We start from the raw sequence: 20069 nt of genomic DNA, 5'->3' as shown, positions 1-20069 counted from the left end.
AAATTGTGATATAGAGTAAATAACAGTTTTAGAATTCTGGTGCATATGTAGTACACTGAATTAAATATAAAATGTGGAGAGTTTAGCCATACATCACTAAGAATATTAGCACAGTATACTGTATACTGTGATCAGATACAATAGCTTACTTTAATTGAAAACAAAATATCCAAGGTTATCCAGAAACATTTTAAATTTACTGACATTTCACATTGCCATTTGCCCATAATTCATAAAATGTAGACAGAGTGGGTTTCATTTAGACTGAAACATAATTAAATGAATTAAAAAAAACAAGCAAAAATTAATTTCAAACAGGAGGACCAACTCCCCTGGATAACTTGGTAAGTAAACACGTGATTCATTTAATTTTACAACTTTTAGCCAATCAAAGGACTGAACTACTCTTAGGTCTTTTAAAAGAATCATGTATGCTGATATGTTTTAGGCTTAACTAGAAACAATATAGGAGAATTTTAAAAAATCAAAACTAATCACATCTTCTAGATATATTTTTATTGGATGACAGAAGATTTAATGGTAAACTTTATTCTCTGGGTGTTGGAAGCTTGTGTTCCAGATACTTACACAGAATACCTTTTTAGAGTTAAGTGAAAATATTGCCATATTATATTTCCTCAGTTAAATTTCTCCTCACCTTTCACTTTTTCAGTATTTATTCTGATCAACTTGCTTTTGCCTTACTTCCTAGGAAGTGTGTAGAGAGCTCTGGTGTCTCAGCAAAAGTAACCGCTGTGTCACCAACAGCATCCCAGCTGCAGAGGGAACTTTGTGCCAGACTGGAAGCATAGAAAAAGGGGTAAGAAACCCTCAAAGACTGATTGTAATACATGTTTCACTTCTAAATGCTTAAGAGGATTTTGGTCATTTGTGAATAAACTATATTTTTGTGCATAATTTTTAATTTCTAGAAACACTGCTGGATTAGGTTTAATTTGTTTGATGTGCTACATTGTGTTCAAATATTACGGACACAGTGAACATTTTGACAATGGTGTGTAATCAAGCTCAAACAGTTTAGTCAATAATTTGCTATCGCCACAGCATATTTCCAATACTGAATTTCAAGATTTAGTTCAAAGTACACCTTTTCAAAGTGGTACAGCTGCTTTCATTATACATTTGCTTGAATTGTAGTTAAGAAGAAGTATATCTAGTAGTATATTTTTATTAGGCCACAATTTTAGAAAATTAAACTGAAGTGTGTTGAGTATATAGTTGCAACTTTATGAGTCAATACTGTTAAGTCAAGAACGTTCTCATTATTCATCCATGCTCTACAGTTTTGCTCAACAGATTGAACTGCTGTGAAATGATAACTAAAAGCTTATATAGATTTAAAAAGAAAATAATTTCTTACAGTATTAATATGAAAAAAGCTTTGCAATTCTGGTAACTATACAGATATTGTAAGGTCTGTGCTTTAAATAATATGAGTATGCTTCTGCTGGTCTTTTCTGCCCACTGCTATCAGTGCTTCCACCTGATGTACTCGTTAAGTTTATCTATCTATCTATCTATCTATCTATCTATCTATCTATCTATCTATCTATCTATCTATCTATCTATCTATCTATCTATCTATCTATCTATCTATCTATTGATTGGTTTGGACATATTATCTGTTTTGTGAGCCTATTTTCTTGTTTTTTTATGTTTCTGTTGCTACATGCATTTGAAATTCCTCATTGGATTAATAATTTTTTTCTGATCTAATCCAAGATAATCTAATCTAATTTAATTACAATAAGAATACAAATAATTGTTTTATATCATTAGCAATATATTATGTTTCAATACTTCAAACTGTATCATTTTCGGAATTATACCTGTGGTAAGGCGAGTGATATGAGTAAACTGACCTGTAGTGTAGGGCATTATCGGAACTGCTGATCTTTTCTTCTTGGAGCAGGACTGAGGGTTGGAAACAGGTTGCTGGTGCAGCAAAAGAATATGGTCTGCTGCTGAGTCTTTTCAGAGCAGACTAGACAAGACATTTTCTGCTAGAACCTGAGTTCTTCTCTTCAGGTACAGGCGGAGGTGGCAGATAGGGGGGAGGGGAATCTAAAGTATTACAGCAGTGAAGCTGTGGAGCTAGTAAGTGGGAAGTTGCCATGGTCTTCATCTGGGAATGGCGATGTGTCAATGGGGCCCTGGGCTGCATAATTTGCTGTGGACTTTGCTAGGCTTCCTGTTTGATTTTCCTGAGAGGATGGTTGGGCACTATTGATGGAGGATTGTTTTTATTGCTTTTAAATGTTATTAAATTTTTAGGGCATTATTTTTCTAAAGGTTATTTTATCTATGAACTATGGCATCACTGGTCTTAAGGATTATTTATTATTGAACAGGAACTGCTCTGCACTTATTTATTTACTGGACACTGCTTAGCTTTGTAAGAAACTGCACGATGCATTTATGCACTAAACCTTGCTTGTTTATTGGTCCTCATTGCATTGCATTAGTCGGTCCAGGACATTACTGTTAATGTCCTGGGTTTCAGAAGAACCCAAGGCTGTGGGCAACCTGGTACATCACAATACTTTAAAAAAACAAAATGAATTTGCAGCTGGATTGAGATATTTACATTTTCTTTTTAGGAAATAAAACACACTGATTCTTCATCTTGTTGTGTGTAGTTCTGGAGGATTTTAATTATTCTTAATTATGGAAAACTATTTACAATATATGTTTTGAACCTCAGAAAGTTTGGCAAAATATCCTCCTGCAGAAGTCTCATAAACTCACAGACACCAGACTAAATAAATGCATATATTTAATTTTAATATTTCATAGAAGATTGATTTCATAATCGTCACCATTTTCTTTCTGTTTTTTTTCTAATTGGGGTCTTAGTAGCAAAACACCAAGCTTTGCTGACCAGCCCTCACAATCCTCAGTAAGTTTCACAACTCTTTAATAATAATAATTAATAATTTATGGGGAATGGCCTTGAATATCTCTCTTGGGTGGTGCAAGGTAGCATTCTAACTACTGTACATGATCAAACCACCTCATGATCTGGAGAAGCAACAGTTCTACTATCAGGTTCTGTCATTCAAGCTTGTCACTGTGTCACAGAGGCTGAGCCCAGAAACTTTGCATAAGAATGTAATTTCTGCCACTTGTTATCCCAGTCTCATTCTTTCATCTAGTATACAGGGTGTGTGACCATAGATGAAAATGGCAATATAGACTGACCAGTAAATGGAAAGGTTTTTCTGTAGACTTAGCCCCTGCTTCACCGTCACAGTTTGATACAATGGTCTTAAAACTGATGCTACCTCACAGATTCTTAGGTCAACAAGAATGCATACATAACACTATTTTCACAAGATTGTTTTTCCAAGTCCACAAAACACGTGTAGATGGGATTGACATATGCACAGGACTTCTAAAGTATCTGCATGGACAAAAACAGGACAGAATTGACATTCTACTTATATTCGCTCCAAAAGTTAGTAATTTGTGTTCAAAGTAGTCCTGTATGCAAATGAATGAATTTAGAATAATATCAGTGGGCAATATTCAGTCTTATCCATTTGCTTTATGTAGAAAGAAGGATGTTGAGGTTCCTCCTTAAAATATTCAGGAGTGAAAATGAGATGAAAGCCCTTTGGATAATAATGGTGGTAAAGGGCATTTGTGTGGTTGTGAGTTTCTTAGATTGATGACACTACTTAAAATATGGAATTTTACCTTTTTAAATGTTGCAATATACCGTACAGTATATGTAGTCATCTTGAAAAATGTATTATATATTTTTCCTTTTACAATGTGTTTGACTCAAAAACAGCACAGTGCTGCAAGTTTGTAGTTCAGATTGGAATGAAGGTGTAGTATATTCTTACTTTGAATAAGTAAGATTAGACTATCATTTATTTAGGTCAGTTCAATATATATAGTATTTTTCTTGTTTAATAGTTTTATTCTTAAGAATGTTTTATTCTTTAGTATACTTGTTTTGAAGAACTTTAAAACAATAGTACCACACTTCAAACATTTTTATCTTGATTAAACAACCAGCTGGAGTCCATCTGATCGTTGTTAGTTTTGGCTCTAAGGTCAAAGGTAAATGATTGTCCAAACAAAACACATCCTAATGGCTAGTGGATGCAATTGGTTTGGCTTAGGGAAAGTGTTAGAAGGATCTGTCAACTTCTTTGTATCCATCAAGTATATAATCACATTACCCAACTCTTAATACTAAAAGCACAGTAAATCTTTTCAAAGTGGTATAGATTCTTTCATTATACAGTGGGTTGAGTTTTAGTTTAGAAGAAATTTATCTAGTTGGTTTAGGCAGACTGAATGGCTTAGTGACGAGAGATCAGTACTCGAAACCTCTAAATTCCAGGCTCCGTTTGTGACCCACAGAAATTTCTTTAATGTCCTTGATTTTCAGTTACAAAATTTAGAAGTTTTATGTTATTTAAGGTCTTCAACAAAATAAATGTTATTATTTCATAGTCTGAAATGTATTTAGGTGACCGTGTTTTTAACATTATATGCATGGTGCTTTGTCTTGTACCTTGTGGTGCTAGAATTGGCTCTGGTCCTTCGTGACCCTGAATTGGATTAAACAGGTTTAATATTGCAGTGTTATGTTTTGCTACATGTGTTATAGATAGATGAAAACAGTGTAAGACAAGAAAGACAAAAGTAAGAAAATAGTAAGTAAAAATGTTATTCTTCTTTCGTGATTTCTTTTCTTTTTTATTGTACATTGCAGGATTTCAAACAAAATTTATAATGACAAAATATATAGTATCATTAACTATCATACTGGTCAAGTAAAGTACTTTTCCAAGATAATTTGCATAAAATGAAAATTGAACTTCTAAAAACAAGCATCATCTAGAAATGCCAGACACGCTTCATTAATCTAGATATCATTAGTTTTTTAGCCTTACATAACAAGAACCAAGTCAATAACAGTAGTTTGATAAAATGCCCAGGCTGCACCTTTTCTGGACCTCTGCTCAGGATAAACAGATTTTGAAAATACAGTAGATGAATGAATGGACAATAATAATATGTGTTTTTTCTAAATTATTTCTGTTTTACTGGCAGTAGGTCTTGGAAGATAAGAGCGCAAAGCATGTTGAAATAAATGGGTGGGAGGCAACCATGGTGTTTATGTTGTCTAGGTGCAAAAAAAAATCTTCCACACTGTCCACAATAAGCCACACAATATGTATATTACATTTTTGTTATCTGTTTCTCTTAACATTTAATACTTCTGCCAATTGCAGAGGCTGAAAAAGTACAGGAAATGATCTGTGGGTTGTTTGGGAGGGGACATGCTAATGAGGTTTAGGAACAGAACACTGATGATGGAAAAAATATAGGATGTTCAATTAAAGATGTGGTGCTATTCCCCTAACAGTAGTAAAACACAAAAAACAAGGGTAAATTAAAGACAGCATCAACAGCAGGTGAGAACACTCTGGAGAATAGTAGTAGTAGTTCGCTTGGCTTTTATTGCTGATATATCTTCTTCAGAACAGGCAGCTGTTAAAGCACAGGGAGGCAACACATCAGCAGCAGCAGAACAATGAGGCATAATTCCATACTTTCCTAGTGTTATGATTTTCCCAGGGTTGTAGTCCTTTATGAGTTTGTTTCTCTGTTTAATTTATGATTTTGTTATTTTTCAGATGTTATTTTCATTTTTATGGTATTATGTTTAAAGTATTGATTAATCTTTTCTTAATTTATGTAAAATTGTATTTGTTTAATTATTATTATTTAATTATTTAATTAATGAATATTATATTTATATGCATTATCTAATGTTTCATATGTCCCTTGTGTTTTGTGGGAAGAAGTGGGGTCACCCTGACATTGCCATTCTTGACACTTCCCTCTATCTTTTTAAGCCAGGGAAAAGGTTAATGCTAATGAGTTCAGTATAAAAGACTTGTGGAGTCATTGTATTGTTTTTCTTATTGAATTTAATGGTTTTGATCATTCTTTTGTTCTGTATCTTGGAATTCTGACTTGGATCACACTTTGGGACTTGTTCACTTAGGATTGCCTTTTAGGCAACTCCTTTTCGCTCATTTGGAACCTTTTGTCATATTTTTCTTTGCTAAGAAATATTTCCAGTAGTGAAGATTATTTAGTAAAGTGTTTTCTATGGTTTTCACTTTCCATTGACAGGCACTTTGAGATTTTGGGACATTTAAAGCATTTTTGAAGCCAAACCTCAGACCTACCTAGGCTGAAACTAAGCTATTTGGAGTGAGGCCTATTCTAGGCAGGCAGATGAGGCGTGGCCTGGCTTGTGGAGCCTTTAGGAGGCTAGGAGCAGTCCCAATCAGTGTGTGATTCCATCACACAGCTGACTAATGCACACACCTATACTTACACAGGATAATTATGAATTTGCAATCAACTTAACTAGCATATGTTTGAGGTTGAAGGGATGAAAGCCCAAACTGACTTGAGGACATTGTCTTGGCATAGGATTCATATTTAAGATGCTAGATCTGTGAGGTAGTAACGCTACCCACCTTGCCACCTATGAAAGTCACATGTCATATAAAAATCAGACTGGCCATTTTTTTTTATATAAAACAAAGAAAATAGAGTTGAAATCAGTCTTTCCATTTTGATGTCTTCTGAGGCTTGCTGGTTCTGCAGTATTCAAATAACTAAAACATACATAATTATACATTTGTATAATCTGAACACTACTATTTTTTTAACAGAAGACTTTAATGTTTCAAACAATTAGACACACAGGCATTGCAAATCACATTACTGACTAAGTTCAAGGTACTGTATATACAAACTTCACACTTTTAGTATGTTTACTATATATATACTTTGCTAAGTAAATACTAGAATCAATAATGGTCTCAGCATTTCTATTTCCATGCTCATTACAAAATGTCAACTTTCTTACATATCTAAAAGCAGCAGACCTCCCCATATTATTTGTAGAAAACGTGAACAAATAATGGTTTTAGAACTTCCACAAAATACCCACTAAAGGGGAAGATATGTCAAAAACCCCAACTATTTACAAACAGCGCCACATACAATGCTTATAAAATATAAGATTTATTATCATAAAAGTGCACTGTGTGTACATGAAGCTCCATAGAGCACACAATGCCAGCAAGTCGCAATAAACAATCCAAGGCAAAGTAAAAAAACAGCAAAATGGTGAAGAATCCAGACAAAATCACAAAGCATAGTAGAACACAAGAAAACTCACTAGCTCCCTAGTGTATTCGAAATGAGCCATGGAGAACTGTGGAAGACCTTCTGGATTTATCGGTTGGTGGGTAGTTGCTGGTGGTGATTGGCCACACCTCTTGAGGGACCACCCACAAAATACATGGAGCACACATACATAGACAAAAACAAAAATAAATATGATGTGCTCATAATCAGTATAAATAAAAGAATCAAGAATGAACAAAAGAGATGTAAAACATGAACTAGCGACCCGGCGAGACAAAAATATAACATATAAATGGTAAAAGTCTGTGTTATGTACATAATATTAGGTTTTACTACACTAAATTGATGAAATTATTTAAATTGTCTAATTGTTGTTTTAAAAGTTTTATTTTAAATGGTAATTAAGATACATACACCTTGCCTTTTAAAAGATACATTTATTATTTTAAAAACATATGGCATATTTCCATTCTCTATTGCAAAATCAATTTTAAATATTTCCAGAAGTGCCTTGAGATTGATGGGATTGTTTAAGGATGGATGCATTCCACACATTTAATTAAAGCAGTTGTGAAAAAATAACAGTAATTTTTAATGTTTAAATTGGCTGGAAAGTTTTCAAAATCTATGTAGCAATAAACTATGGTGGGAAAATGAAATTAAGGGAATTAATCCAGAATAAAAGTGGTATGGTGGTATCAGCAGTAGAAAGAATTTTTTAATATGCATAGTATGGGAGTAAGAAAGTTACTAAAGCAGCTATTCCCAGTGTTCACTCATGCAAAATGGATTTGTACAAACAATAAGATTGGGTCATCGGTTCATGTTTCTGCACTCTCAAGTTAGAGGGACAAATTCAACAAAGATTATGGGGCATTATAAGCTGACAATGTGATGTCTAACTGCATACCATGAAATCCTTTGAACAGCTGTCATAGTTTATTAATGTTCACTATTTGACTTTATTCATAGGCAGTGTCCATATTTACTTCCCAATCCAGCGTTCATACTACAAGTTCAGCTGATGTTAAAAATGTAGTGCTACAGCCACCTGCTTGGCTCAAATAAACCCACCTTTGAGATCTTTGGTGTGTGGTGCTATTATTAATAAGGATTGTGATTGGAGAGCCTTATACTGAACAGTTTTCCAAGCAAATTATAGTGCTCTGTGATGCAGTAGTTTATTTGTAAAAAGGCTATAGTCTTGTCCCTTACATTGTAGGTCATTATAGGTTATAGATCTGCAAACATAAATATATGATTTCAGTTTTAAATATATGAAAAAATGTACTTAACTGTAAATGACTGCATTATATATTGTCTACATCAATTTATAATATCTTAAACAGTTACGTTGTGTGATATTCATAGCTAAAATTGTCTCTAGTAAAAAGGAATTCCCTTTTTAAAATTTTATGTTTAAAACTACTGGTCTTTTGCCAGAATAATGCAAATGGGGTCATTTGGAAACTGCACTGTTGTCATACTACCTCTTGATATTTATTTACAATAAAAATTCCAAAGCTTACAGAAATTCCTCCAAATATTTTGCATTACTCTAAACTTACATTGTTTAATACTGACTTCTTTCTTTTTCCTGAGAGTATGTTTTTGTTCTGAATGAGATTTTATTTCAGGAAGTTACATAAAAACACCTGTATTATTGAATTAATGATTTATTACAGCCTCTGTTATTTTGTTATTCATTGACTGTATTTTAGCATATATTTATTATTATAAAGTAACCTATTTGGTTTTACACTTTTATCCCATGTTTTCAAATCACATCGGTACATTGCAAGTACTTCACTCTATTTTCAAAGTTTTTCTGGGTGTATGTCCATTCAGTAACTCAAGACCTTAACACTAAATAAACACATGGTATAAAACAAGAAATACAAACATGTTTAAAAATATGAAGTTGGTTTGTTGAATATACAGTAGGTGCCTTCAATGTCTTTTTGAAAAGATATTATTCAGCTGTAATTTGCTTCAGAGTGTAAGATAAGTTATCAGTGTACCCCTATCCCCGCACTGGATGCTGATCATCTGTTAGTGAGACAAATTAGGGTGCATTGTGCAGACTGGGTGTTGTAGCCCTAGGGTAAACTGGAGTCAGAATGCCCAGAACAACAAAAAATGCAAAAAAGAATCAATAATATATCTTGCATTTTCATACTGTATCAGAGTTCAAAGCTCTGTCACTCAGTCAAATTTTACCACCCAAAATCATTTCTCTTTACACTAAATCCTCTGAAAATAGAGCTACACCCAGATGTTTCTCCACATCTGCAATAATGTTAAAGGAGGCAGATATCCAGAATATGTATGATGGTTGAAGGAATGGTAGAAAGAATGACAATATACTGTACACACTTGTTATAGCACAGTAATACTACAGCAAGCCTATTACAATTAATTCAGTAGTCAAATATGTCAGTCAGTCAGTCATTATCCAACCCGCTATATCCTAACACAGGGTCATGGGGATCTACTGGAGCCAATCCCAGCCAACACAGGGCGCAAGGTAGGAACAAATCTCCGGGCAGGGCGCCAGCCCACCACAGTAGTCAAATATGTGTTTTTATTAAATGAAATAATAAATTGTGATATATTCTTCTTTGTCATAAAACCAGAGAGTAGTGATATGTTGCATGTTAATCAGGTATCCAATTAAGAATTGCATTTTACTCTGTACTATTACCACACTTACTGAAGATTAATATTTACCGAACATTCCAAATTCAAATTTCAAATGCCATAGACTACTGGTATTTTCATTCTCAAAATGTCTCCCTCTTTCTTTACATTTATCCCAACTTTCTGGTAACCTTCTATGAAATTACAGTGATCGAAATGAAAATTATTATTTCAGTCTTTATTGTTTTGATTGCAAGGTGCCTCATATTACTTATTCAATTTTGTTTTTTCGTATGGCTGTTTATTAGTGCAGAATAAGTAAACTGACCATAATAGCGGTAATTTCTTGTAACTAGAGGCTGCATCTTATTGTCTCCTGTACCATTTAAATATGTGTTGTATGTGCTTTCACTATGTTTGTCTGTCACATTCTAGTTCTTTTACTAAAGACCATTACTATGGCTTCGAAAACCCAAAGGACAACATAATTTACTGTTTACTGATTATACACACACACATACACACTCAAGTCTTTTAGGACCCCACCCCCTCCCAAAGGGATAAGACGCTGAAGCACAACTGCTGCGTCTGTGGAGGAGTACTTGTCCATCGCTGAAGCAACCGCAGGTTCGCAGCACAGCATGTCTGTGGAGGACTGCTTGTCTGTCATCGAGGCAACCACAGGTTTGCAGCACAGCAGCATAGTGCCTCGGAAACAACTGTGAGCCGATCGTGGTCACGTTATAAGCACCTGTCGCCAATGGGTGATGCAAGGAACATTATAGGAGAGTGGTAGCTCCTGCTGCAATAAATAACCTTGCAGTTCTTGTTTCAAGTTGAATAAAGCTGGTTTTGCTGAAGTACTGAGACTCAGCCTCGTGTTTTGGGGTGCTAGACAGTGACTCACTCGACACATGGTACCAGAAGTGGGGTCTTGCACCAGTGGAACCCCAAGAGGCATATCATATCCTGATACCAGCGGAGCAAAATGAGGCTCCTGTGGGCGCTCTGGTCTTTGAGCTCCTCAGGGATATGCTGGTGAAAATGGCTCCCTCGGACGACCCGGAGTGTTTCCTTTTCTGCTTCGGGACAGGGGAGCCTGGCCAGCTATCGTGACCCCGTTTTTAACTTTGGAGGCCCTACAGGTCATGCAAAACCTCCTTCCCAAAAAGCTTGATCATTATGACTTCCTGAAGCAACAGATCCACCTCCGCACGGCTGTGAGCCTAGTGGCTAAGGGGCACCAGTTTCGTCTGTAGCATATTGATCCAGACCGCCCCATACGAGGGCAGGTCCAAGGATTATTGGACCTGATTCAAAGCTGGATCCGCAGAGACACGCATTGTGGAGAACCTGGCTATTGATGCAGTACTGTCAGGGATAGATGAGAGCCTTTGTGATGAAATGCTACGAAACAACGTCCACTCACTGCTGGATCTGACCTGCAGACTGGAGGGTGCACAAACCACCTGGAAAAAACAGGGCTACCCAGGCTTCACTCCGATTTCGATCCAGCCAACACAGACTTCCAGGGTCGCCGGTGCTACGAGTGAAAGACGCTATCATGGGTACACCATAGTGTGGACAGAACACAGCTGCTTTCGCTGTGATCAACCAGGACATCTGGTTAGGAAGTGCCACCTGTGCAAACCATGTCCATCGGTCTGGCCCATATATGCGGCTCGCAAGTGTCCCCAAGATGTTAAAGGAGGACAATTTTAAGGTCTCTACTACTGCGTTTCTTGTCTCTGTGGTCGACTTTTTGTTTTTGGCTTTGAAAAATACAGTCCGTAAAGTGTTTGCTGGTTTGTGATCCCAAATTTGGACAGGAGCGTGCTGTACTTTTTGACATGCCAGAGTGATAAGAGAGGGTGTGGCAAGTGCAATGGGGGACCAAGTTGGAGTCGACTGTTTGCTGAGGTCTGGTGTGCATTGTTTAATAAATATCTTTGGACAGCTATTTGATATGAACTGATGAAAAAGATAACATCTTTCATTCTTTTTGTTGGGACTTCAGACTCTTCCACAATTGAGAGATATACTATAGTACTAGACTTATTTTGTCAGCATTAGCAAGTGTACATGACATACTCAACAGTACTACCAGCTCACAGAGATTAGATCCAGTGTGATTTATCAGCTTATAGTTGGAGTTTTATATATTCTTCACATGTTTTCACCTTCTTCTGGAGCTTTGATTTTTACTCATATTACAAAGAGAGGCTATTATGTTACTTTGTGAATCTAAATTATTAGATGTGATTAGAATTATCAGTAGAAAACTGGAAAACATTTAATAAAACAATAGTTCTATGTCTTCTGTTGAGTTTTTAACTCATAATTTCATACACTCTCAATATCCATCCATCCATCCATTGTCCAACCCAGAATCCGAACACAGGGTCACAGGGGTCTGCTGGAGCCAATCCCAGCCAACACAGGGCACAAGGCAGGAACCAATCCCGGGCAGGGTGCCAACCCACCGCAGCACTCTCAATATACTCCACATCCATCCATCCATTTTCCAACCCGCTGAATCCAAACACAGGGTCACGGGGGTCTGCTGGAGCCAATCCCAGCCAACACAGGGCACAAGGCAGGAACCAATCCCGGGCAGGGTGCCAACCCACCGCAGCACTCTCAATATACTCCACATTTATTTAGATAATGGATATAGTCATAATGACTGTTTTGCATTGTTGTTTTAAGCATGTATAGAGCCTAATACTGAGATTTCAATTTTAAACATTTGTACTGTTTCTAGTATCTCCCAAATTTTCTCCTCAGTAGAATGTTTCTGAAACTGTGGCATGTCGTAAAATAATTGTCTGATATTCTTTTAAATTGTTGTATTAATAATATATTAGTCATGGTCAGAGCAGCATGATTGTTAACTTCTGTAACACTTGAAATCAATTGATTACATTAGCTTGAACATAATAAAGCCTAAAAAAGTAAAAAAAATACATTATTATTAGATGAATCCCTTTCTAGTTGTTTCTCTCCCAGGTCACATGTCAGACAATTGGCGCTTAAAAATTACTGTCTGTGTTTATTTTGAGATGGCTTGATGCTCTGTTCAGAGCTCTTTTCTGCCATTTCCCAAGTCTTGAGAGGAGAAGCTATACCTCCCATGATCGTGAAATGGTTTAAGTGTTTTTTTTTTAAATATATATATTTTAATAATGTTTTAAAGAAAATGTGATATTGATTTCATCCATGCTTCCTCCCTCTCTCTTTCAGTGGTGCTATCAGGGAGAATGTGTTCCTTTTGGCACATGGCCTCAGAGTGTGGATGGTGGCTGGGGACCATGGTCACTATGGGGCGAGTGCAGCCGGACATGTGGGGGTGGAGTGTCATCCTCAATTAGACACTGTGACAGTCCAGCGTAAGTAATTAAAGTAAGCCAGAGCAAGAAATGTCCAATTTGAAACAAGTATTTCAAATTCTAGTTTAAATTTTTCCTTTCTTTTTTCAGATTTGTATGTTTACAATAAATGATGTTGTTTCCTTTTCAGCTGACATTTTACCCTAAAAGATATTGTTTTTCTAATTTAAATGAACAGTACAGGGCACAAAATAGCCCAGTCCATTGTCGAGACCATTCATGTCCACCTACATTTACACTTATAATGGACTAATTTGGATTATGATTCTGTCAAAAATTTCATGCATTTGTTATATAATAGTTTAATTCTTACTTTTTAACTCAGGCGGCCATACTGTATGTTATTACCAGATCACACATTTTACATTAACAGCTCTGCCTTTTGCCTCTTTCAGTAGTTACCCTCTCTCATCAAATTATCAATGTCTTCAAATTTACAAATTGTACAAAGGTCCTCAAAGATTAATTAATTAGACAGTGTATGATATGTCTTTCTGAAATCAATGAATAACATCTAAACATCATGCAATTAGTATTATATAAATACAATTATATATTTATATTTATATATTTTTTACTTTAAAAAATAACATTAATCAGCTAAGGGCAGACATTGACTATTAAGCCCACATTTAGTGTTTTTTATTTTATTAAATGAAAAATTATCAGATTAAGCACTCTTTATTCAAATATGTGTTAAATATTTAGCAATATGTCCACATTCCTAAAAACTGTTCTTTTTTTTTTTTGAATACTTGAGTATTTTAGTTTGGTTTGCAAGAGTGGATAATCACTATGTGTAAGCCAAATAAAGTAAGTATATGATGTTATCTCCTATTGATTGTTGTTTAATATTCAAGCAATTCTAGAAATGTTGCAAAGTATAGTGGTTTAAGTGCAATAGTGATTGTGAAAAATTCTGTCTTTTGTTGTATTGTATTAACTTATGAATATATAAGTAGGAATATGTTTTCTGGAAGTTCTTTGATGAACTCCAGATGATGAAACATTTTGATTTAGTGTAAATCCTTTTTCATTGTGAATGCTTTTAACACTAAGTCACAAACATGTCTAAGATGAAATACAGTAAATTGCTGAAGAACTTTAGACAATTTTTTGTAAAGGATCTGAATTGCATAGGATACTAGCCCCTCACAAACCAACTTAACATGCATGTCCACCTCACACATACCATACTTCAATGGGAAGAAAGTGGAGTCCTTGGAGGAAACTTATATAAACTATAGGAGAACACCCAGACTACACAAATAAGGTTTTAAGGCAAGAATTAAACAAGTTTTCGCACTCTTTGAAGCAGCAATGCTACATATCTCAATATGCTGCCATCACATAAATCTTGTTTACAAAGCACATCATGACCGGGTACTTTACAGCAGTGGTCCCCAACCTTTTTGACAGCAAGGACCACTTCATTAGATGCAAATTTTTCCACAGACCGGTCGGTTTGGGGTGGTGGGCAGTTTTATACACAATTTACATAACATTTCTATTATTATTAAGTTATTAAGCAGTTCGCATACGTTTGCAACCTGAGATTTTTCTTCTTTTTTTGCATATAACAAAGACACATGCTTTGCATTTGCCATTCCAACAGATTGCACATCACAAACATTAACACTGTTATCGTTTTTTTCATGTCTGCCGTTTCTATAGGAGGGTGACAATGAGTTAAATTCCAATGGATGTTTTTCAAATATTGACAAGCAATAAGCAAAAGGTATCACTGAAAACCACAGAAAACAAAAACAACAACAAAAAAAAACAGTACGAGGAAAGTTTGAAGAAAGATTTTTTTTTACAATGTTTCTGTTTGGGGATCGTTGTGCAAACGTGCACATCTGAGCTGCGACCACAGATCTAACTGCTCTGTGGATGATTCATTCAGGCATTTCAAGGTCACTTCGTTGTAATGAAAGCATCTGCTGAATGTACTTCGTAGTAACGTGATTTCTATAGACTCATGTCATATGGGGAAACTGTCGGGACCATAAAAATACTTTGTTGTAATACTCTCTGACCTTGGTCTCTCTCCTCTCTCTGCGCCGCTGCAAAGCCCCGCCCCACCAAGCATTCTGAAAAGTCTGAGTGAGTCTCCATTGCCGGCAGTTCTCTCGCGGCCCGGCTGTCAGACGGCTGCGGCCCGGTAGTGGGTCGCGGACCGGTGGTTGGGGACCCCTGCTTTACAGCACAGATGTCGAACTCCAGTCGTCGAGGGCTGCAGGGGCTGCATGTTTTTCTTCTAAACATCTTCTTCATTAGTGAGCCGTTTTTACTGCTAATTAACTTCTTTTGCTTTAGGTTTAATTAACTTGACTCAGGCCCCTTAATTGTCTGTTTTTCCTTAATTAGTAGCCAAACAATAATGAGACATCAAATAAGCCACCATATAACAGAAAAAACAGAAAAATTAACAGATTTGGAAATGTCTGCTGTGGCAGAATGAGAGCAGCAACAAGCCGTTGAATTAAATAACGGGCTTAATTAACAGCAAGAATCAGCTTCTCATTAAGAGACTGGTTGGAGTGAAATTGGTTGGAGTTTGAAATCCCAGTTTAGCTGGTCATCTGTTGGCTCATTTCACGTCTCATTTCTGTTTGGCTGCCATTTAATGAAGAAACAAATCAATTCAGAGGACTGAATCCTTAAAAACAGGGCTATTGAAATGACGGGAAAAGGAGTTAATTAGCAGTGAAAACTAGTCACTAATTAGGAAAAGGGGTTAGAATGAAAACCTGTAGCCACTGTGGCCCTCCAGACCTGGAGTTCGACACCCCTGCTTTACAGTGCACCAAATATTACAGCTAAAATCAATCAGGAGCCAATTTGCAATGTAAAGTAATAAAAACTCTAGATCAAGCATAATGAATGAGCATCAAAAAATGAAAATGAAGTACTGTAAATAGGACTAATTTAAAAATGAACAATTCAACAGTGTTAAAATTGCTAAACTAGGCTTGTAAAAATAAACACAAGCATAGTTGATTTAAAATATAAAAAAGATTTTCAAGAATGATTAGAAAGTTAACTCTGAAAAAGCCCCAAGAACTAACAGGCAGAGATTTCCAGAAAGTCCTAGTCACGGTTTTAAATAAAAGTTGCATAATATGATTCTGTTTCTCTGAAAAAGCTGATTTCCAAAGATCTCAGTAGTTTGGCAAGTTGATACAGATTGAGCATTGATGGCAAGTAGTTGGGATTGCTTTCATTTTAGCACCTCTAAATCGCACACAGATTTTTCTACTTCTTTAAGAAAAAAATCTGAGTGTTGATATATTTGTTGCCTTTGGGCCAAGTTGGGGCCCTGACTGCAGCTTCTTGTTTCTGTTTTAGTTGGTTTATACTTCCTGTAGGAAGTCCATTGATAAAAAGATATGATGAACTTCAGTGGCGTAGCTTGAGTTCGCGCCACTCGGTCCGGGCAGGGCTTCAATTTGCCACCCTCCAACATATCTGAATATGTTAACCTATTTAAATAGAAAATTAAAATGACGTATAGAGAAAAATTAAGATACATTTTGCACAGATTTATTTATATACAGAGAAACAACAATATTTTTTCACATATAATTATTTATAAGCATCAACTAGACAAGAATATAGTATAGACGCACTGATAAGCCGTGTTCTGATTATTAGTTTAATATAATTACGCTGCGAAAACCAGAACCGGTGTGGTGTACAAGTGATAGGTGGGGATGAGCAAGAATGCATTCGGATTGATAACGAAACAAAATTATACATTGTGAATTAGTTGTTTATCTTCCTAGAAATTATTATCGGTGTAATGTTTCTGTTTATTTTTGTTATTGCCTCATAAATTTCAACTGCCGTGTCTGATGCCGTCACAGAAGGACCATCTGAAAATGATTTTTGAAGCATTTGTGGATGAAAATCAAAGAATTTGACTTTTTTTCATTCATGAGTGATATTTTTCCGAACCCTGCTGCTTACACGTGAAGTGTTCTGAGCCTTTTGGCCAATAATGCCGCCCCCAAAAATGTGCCACCTGGAGCGAACCACCCCCTCCGCCCGCCCCTAGCTACGCCACTGATGAACTTATCATACAGTGATGAATTTGAAAGTACTGTATTTCCACATTCAAACTGGAATGGACTTTGACAATGTTACAGGTGTCAAAAAGATATTTTATTTTGACATTATCCTACAGCAGATTTATGATAACAAAGTGTAACATTCTTCTTAAACTGAGTGATAGATTCCACAATCGGCAGTTAATTTTTGTTATGTTAGAGTTTTAGAAAGTTAGGTAGCATCCATGAATCAGTGCCATTAAGAAAGGCAGCAAGTTTCTTGTCTATGGCTAATGTGCATCCAGAAGTGATCATCATATTGATCAGAGTGTCATTGCCATAAGAGTGGAGAAGACATTTGCATGCAACTGAAGAGGTAGGTGCACCAGAATAAGAATATGGGCTTTTAAAGAAGTGCCAGCTGATCTATGCTCAGTTGCAAAATAAGTCAGTACCAAGTAAGTAAGAAGTAGATCTCCTTTTTTAAGGTTGCTGATGACACTGATGATGTCAATTAGAAGAAGATGAGATATGGATTCAACATCAACAGAAAGGGTGATGCTGTTCATAGGTTGAACTACAGTTGCCTAGATGATGTAATGAGGTTGGTGTCCAGATTGAAAACTTTAAATAAGTGATTTTCAGTTAAGTAGACTTGAAAAAATAAAGTTTAGTGTTTTAGACAGGAAACAAAGAATTAATAATTCAATTCAAACTTGGTTTTAAACAATAATCAAAATTTGGCCTCTTCAGTACTCCAATAAATTTTTGCAAGCTTTTGGACAGTGGAAACAAGCCAGACTGTAACGTAAGATCAACTTTATATGTGTGTGATGACAGGAGTAACAGTCCACTTAAATTAGACAGCATTGTTAGATTTAAGATTCAGACAGCATAAGGTAGGAAAAAGTTGTGACAACCATCAGATGAGAAATAGGTGAGACTGTTGCAACTTTTTTACTGTGATACTGTGAAATAAAACAGAGAAGGAAGAGAAACAGCAGTGGAAGGAGAGCAATGCAGAAAACATTGATCACCATGTGAACAAACAAGACAAAATACAATCATCTATACAACCATGGATAAATTGGGTAAATTACATTGTTAATTTGAACACATTGTTATATGGGAATGCTAGAATTTTTGTCATGCAAGTATGAAGCTTCATGAAGTATTGCTGGTTTGAACACAGCATATCAAAAGAAGAGGTATAACCTTGCAGTACACACTGACAAAAATTGTTCATAAACTTGAACTGTGAGGCTTGCAAATGATGTATAGATCATCACATTCTGCAGCAATAATCTTCATCACCTCAGTTTCGTTAGGTCAGACTCCATTTAGTGGTAATCTGACAAGCTTTTGTTTAACCATTTGCACTTTTTTCCTTTTGGTATATTTGTTTGTTTTTCACATTGGAAACTGTCCAATTACACAGCCTTATCTTGATAAACACAAAAAATGTTTCTTTTCTCAGACTAAGATCAGTTTGAAGGGAAATGTACTGCCACTGACCACTGGTGACTCATGTTCCCTTTTCTTATTGCAAGCTCCTAATTTTGCTACAATTTCCATTTAATAAACATCTGGCTGCATGTCCTTTCACTTAAGGTAGATGAAAATGCTAAATCAGAAACAATTGAATAGAAACAAATTTAAACATAAAGCATCTTAGTTGCATTAATGAAAATGTGTTTCCCATAGTTCCCAACACACTACAGGGCTTCTTTTATGTGATATTGTGTAATCATTGATTTTTTATTTGCCTTATTTAGTTGGTTGTTTGCAACAACAAATGATTAAGCAATGCGTACTAATTGAACTATTTTCAAAGTGAAAAGAAATTTCCAGACGTTAGAGAAAAGTCCTGTAACATTTATACTAGGCTATAGATTAGACACTTTCATATTGTGCTATAGTCTCAGTGTTTTTAATTTGGGCAGATTGAATTTATGTGTTATATTTTATCCACTATATTTTCCAAATTATATAAAATGTAGTGACTATCTTGTAATGATGTACTCTGTAACTGGAACAATATGGGAGCTATTTTCCTTATATCCTGTAACTTGCTCTAGTTTGACAGTTTCCATATACTGTATGCTTCTGTTTTTGTTGATTTTGCTACCTGACGACTAGTTACTGAAGATGCTTAAGCTTAGGTTTTTTTAAAACTTCCCAGGAGTCTGATTTCAAATTCTGGGATTGTCATGGTCACATCTTCCTATGTATGTGTGGGTTTTTGTGTAGGTTTATGTGTTTTCTCCCTACGTCCCAAGTATAACCTTAACTGATAAGTTATTATTTTTAATTGGTCCTGTTTGTGTTTTAGCCCTGGATGTTGCTTATACCTGATGCTGTATTGGACATTACTGGGTTAGAAAATTGATTGATGGATCATTTCTTGTTGATCACAGACTTGATTCCTGCTTAAATGTTTAGTTTGTCAAAAAAGTAGGTTTGCTGTTTCTTTCTACTGAATGTTTGTTTGGTTTCTTGTTTCACTGTCAGTATTTTGCTTAATATTTACTGTATATGATTCCATTTCTTTTTTAAATATATTAAACTTTATGTAATACCATTAAGATCATGTGACATCACAAGTTATTCTTTACAGAATAAACAATAAAACAACACAGTATCTAAACAAACTTTGCACTACAACAAACAACTTACCAAGTACAAAGAATGCAGCACTGGCAGAAAGAAGGAAGACCTTTTAACATTTATTTTATATATTTATTTATTTAATTTATTTATAAAGCACTTT

General features: G+C 35.5%; 1 protein-coding gene across 1 annotated transcript in view; it reads left to right on the top strand.

The window, feature by feature from the left end:
- The window catches only part of adamts6 (ADAM metallopeptidase with thrombospondin type 1 motif, 6), a 330011-nt gene that overhangs the window by 227004 nt on the left and 82938 nt on the right, over positions 1–20069 (top strand). The window contains exons 12-13 of the mRNA XM_028805470.2: positions 713–820; positions 13102–13247. Of these exons, the coding sequence (XP_028661303.2) occupies positions 713–820; positions 13102–13247 (254 nt within the window). The remainder of the gene's footprint in view (positions 1–712; positions 821–13101; positions 13248–20069) is intronic.

Source organism: Erpetoichthys calabaricus, chromosome 7, assembly GCF_900747795.2.
Source record: "Erpetoichthys calabaricus chromosome 7, fErpCal1.3, whole genome shotgun sequence".
NCBI lineage: Eukaryota > Metazoa > Chordata > Cladistia > Polypteriformes > Polypteridae > Erpetoichthys > Erpetoichthys calabaricus.
The sequence above is the reverse complement of the archived record's forward strand: the minus strand, read 5'-3'. Positions and strand labels throughout refer to the sequence as shown.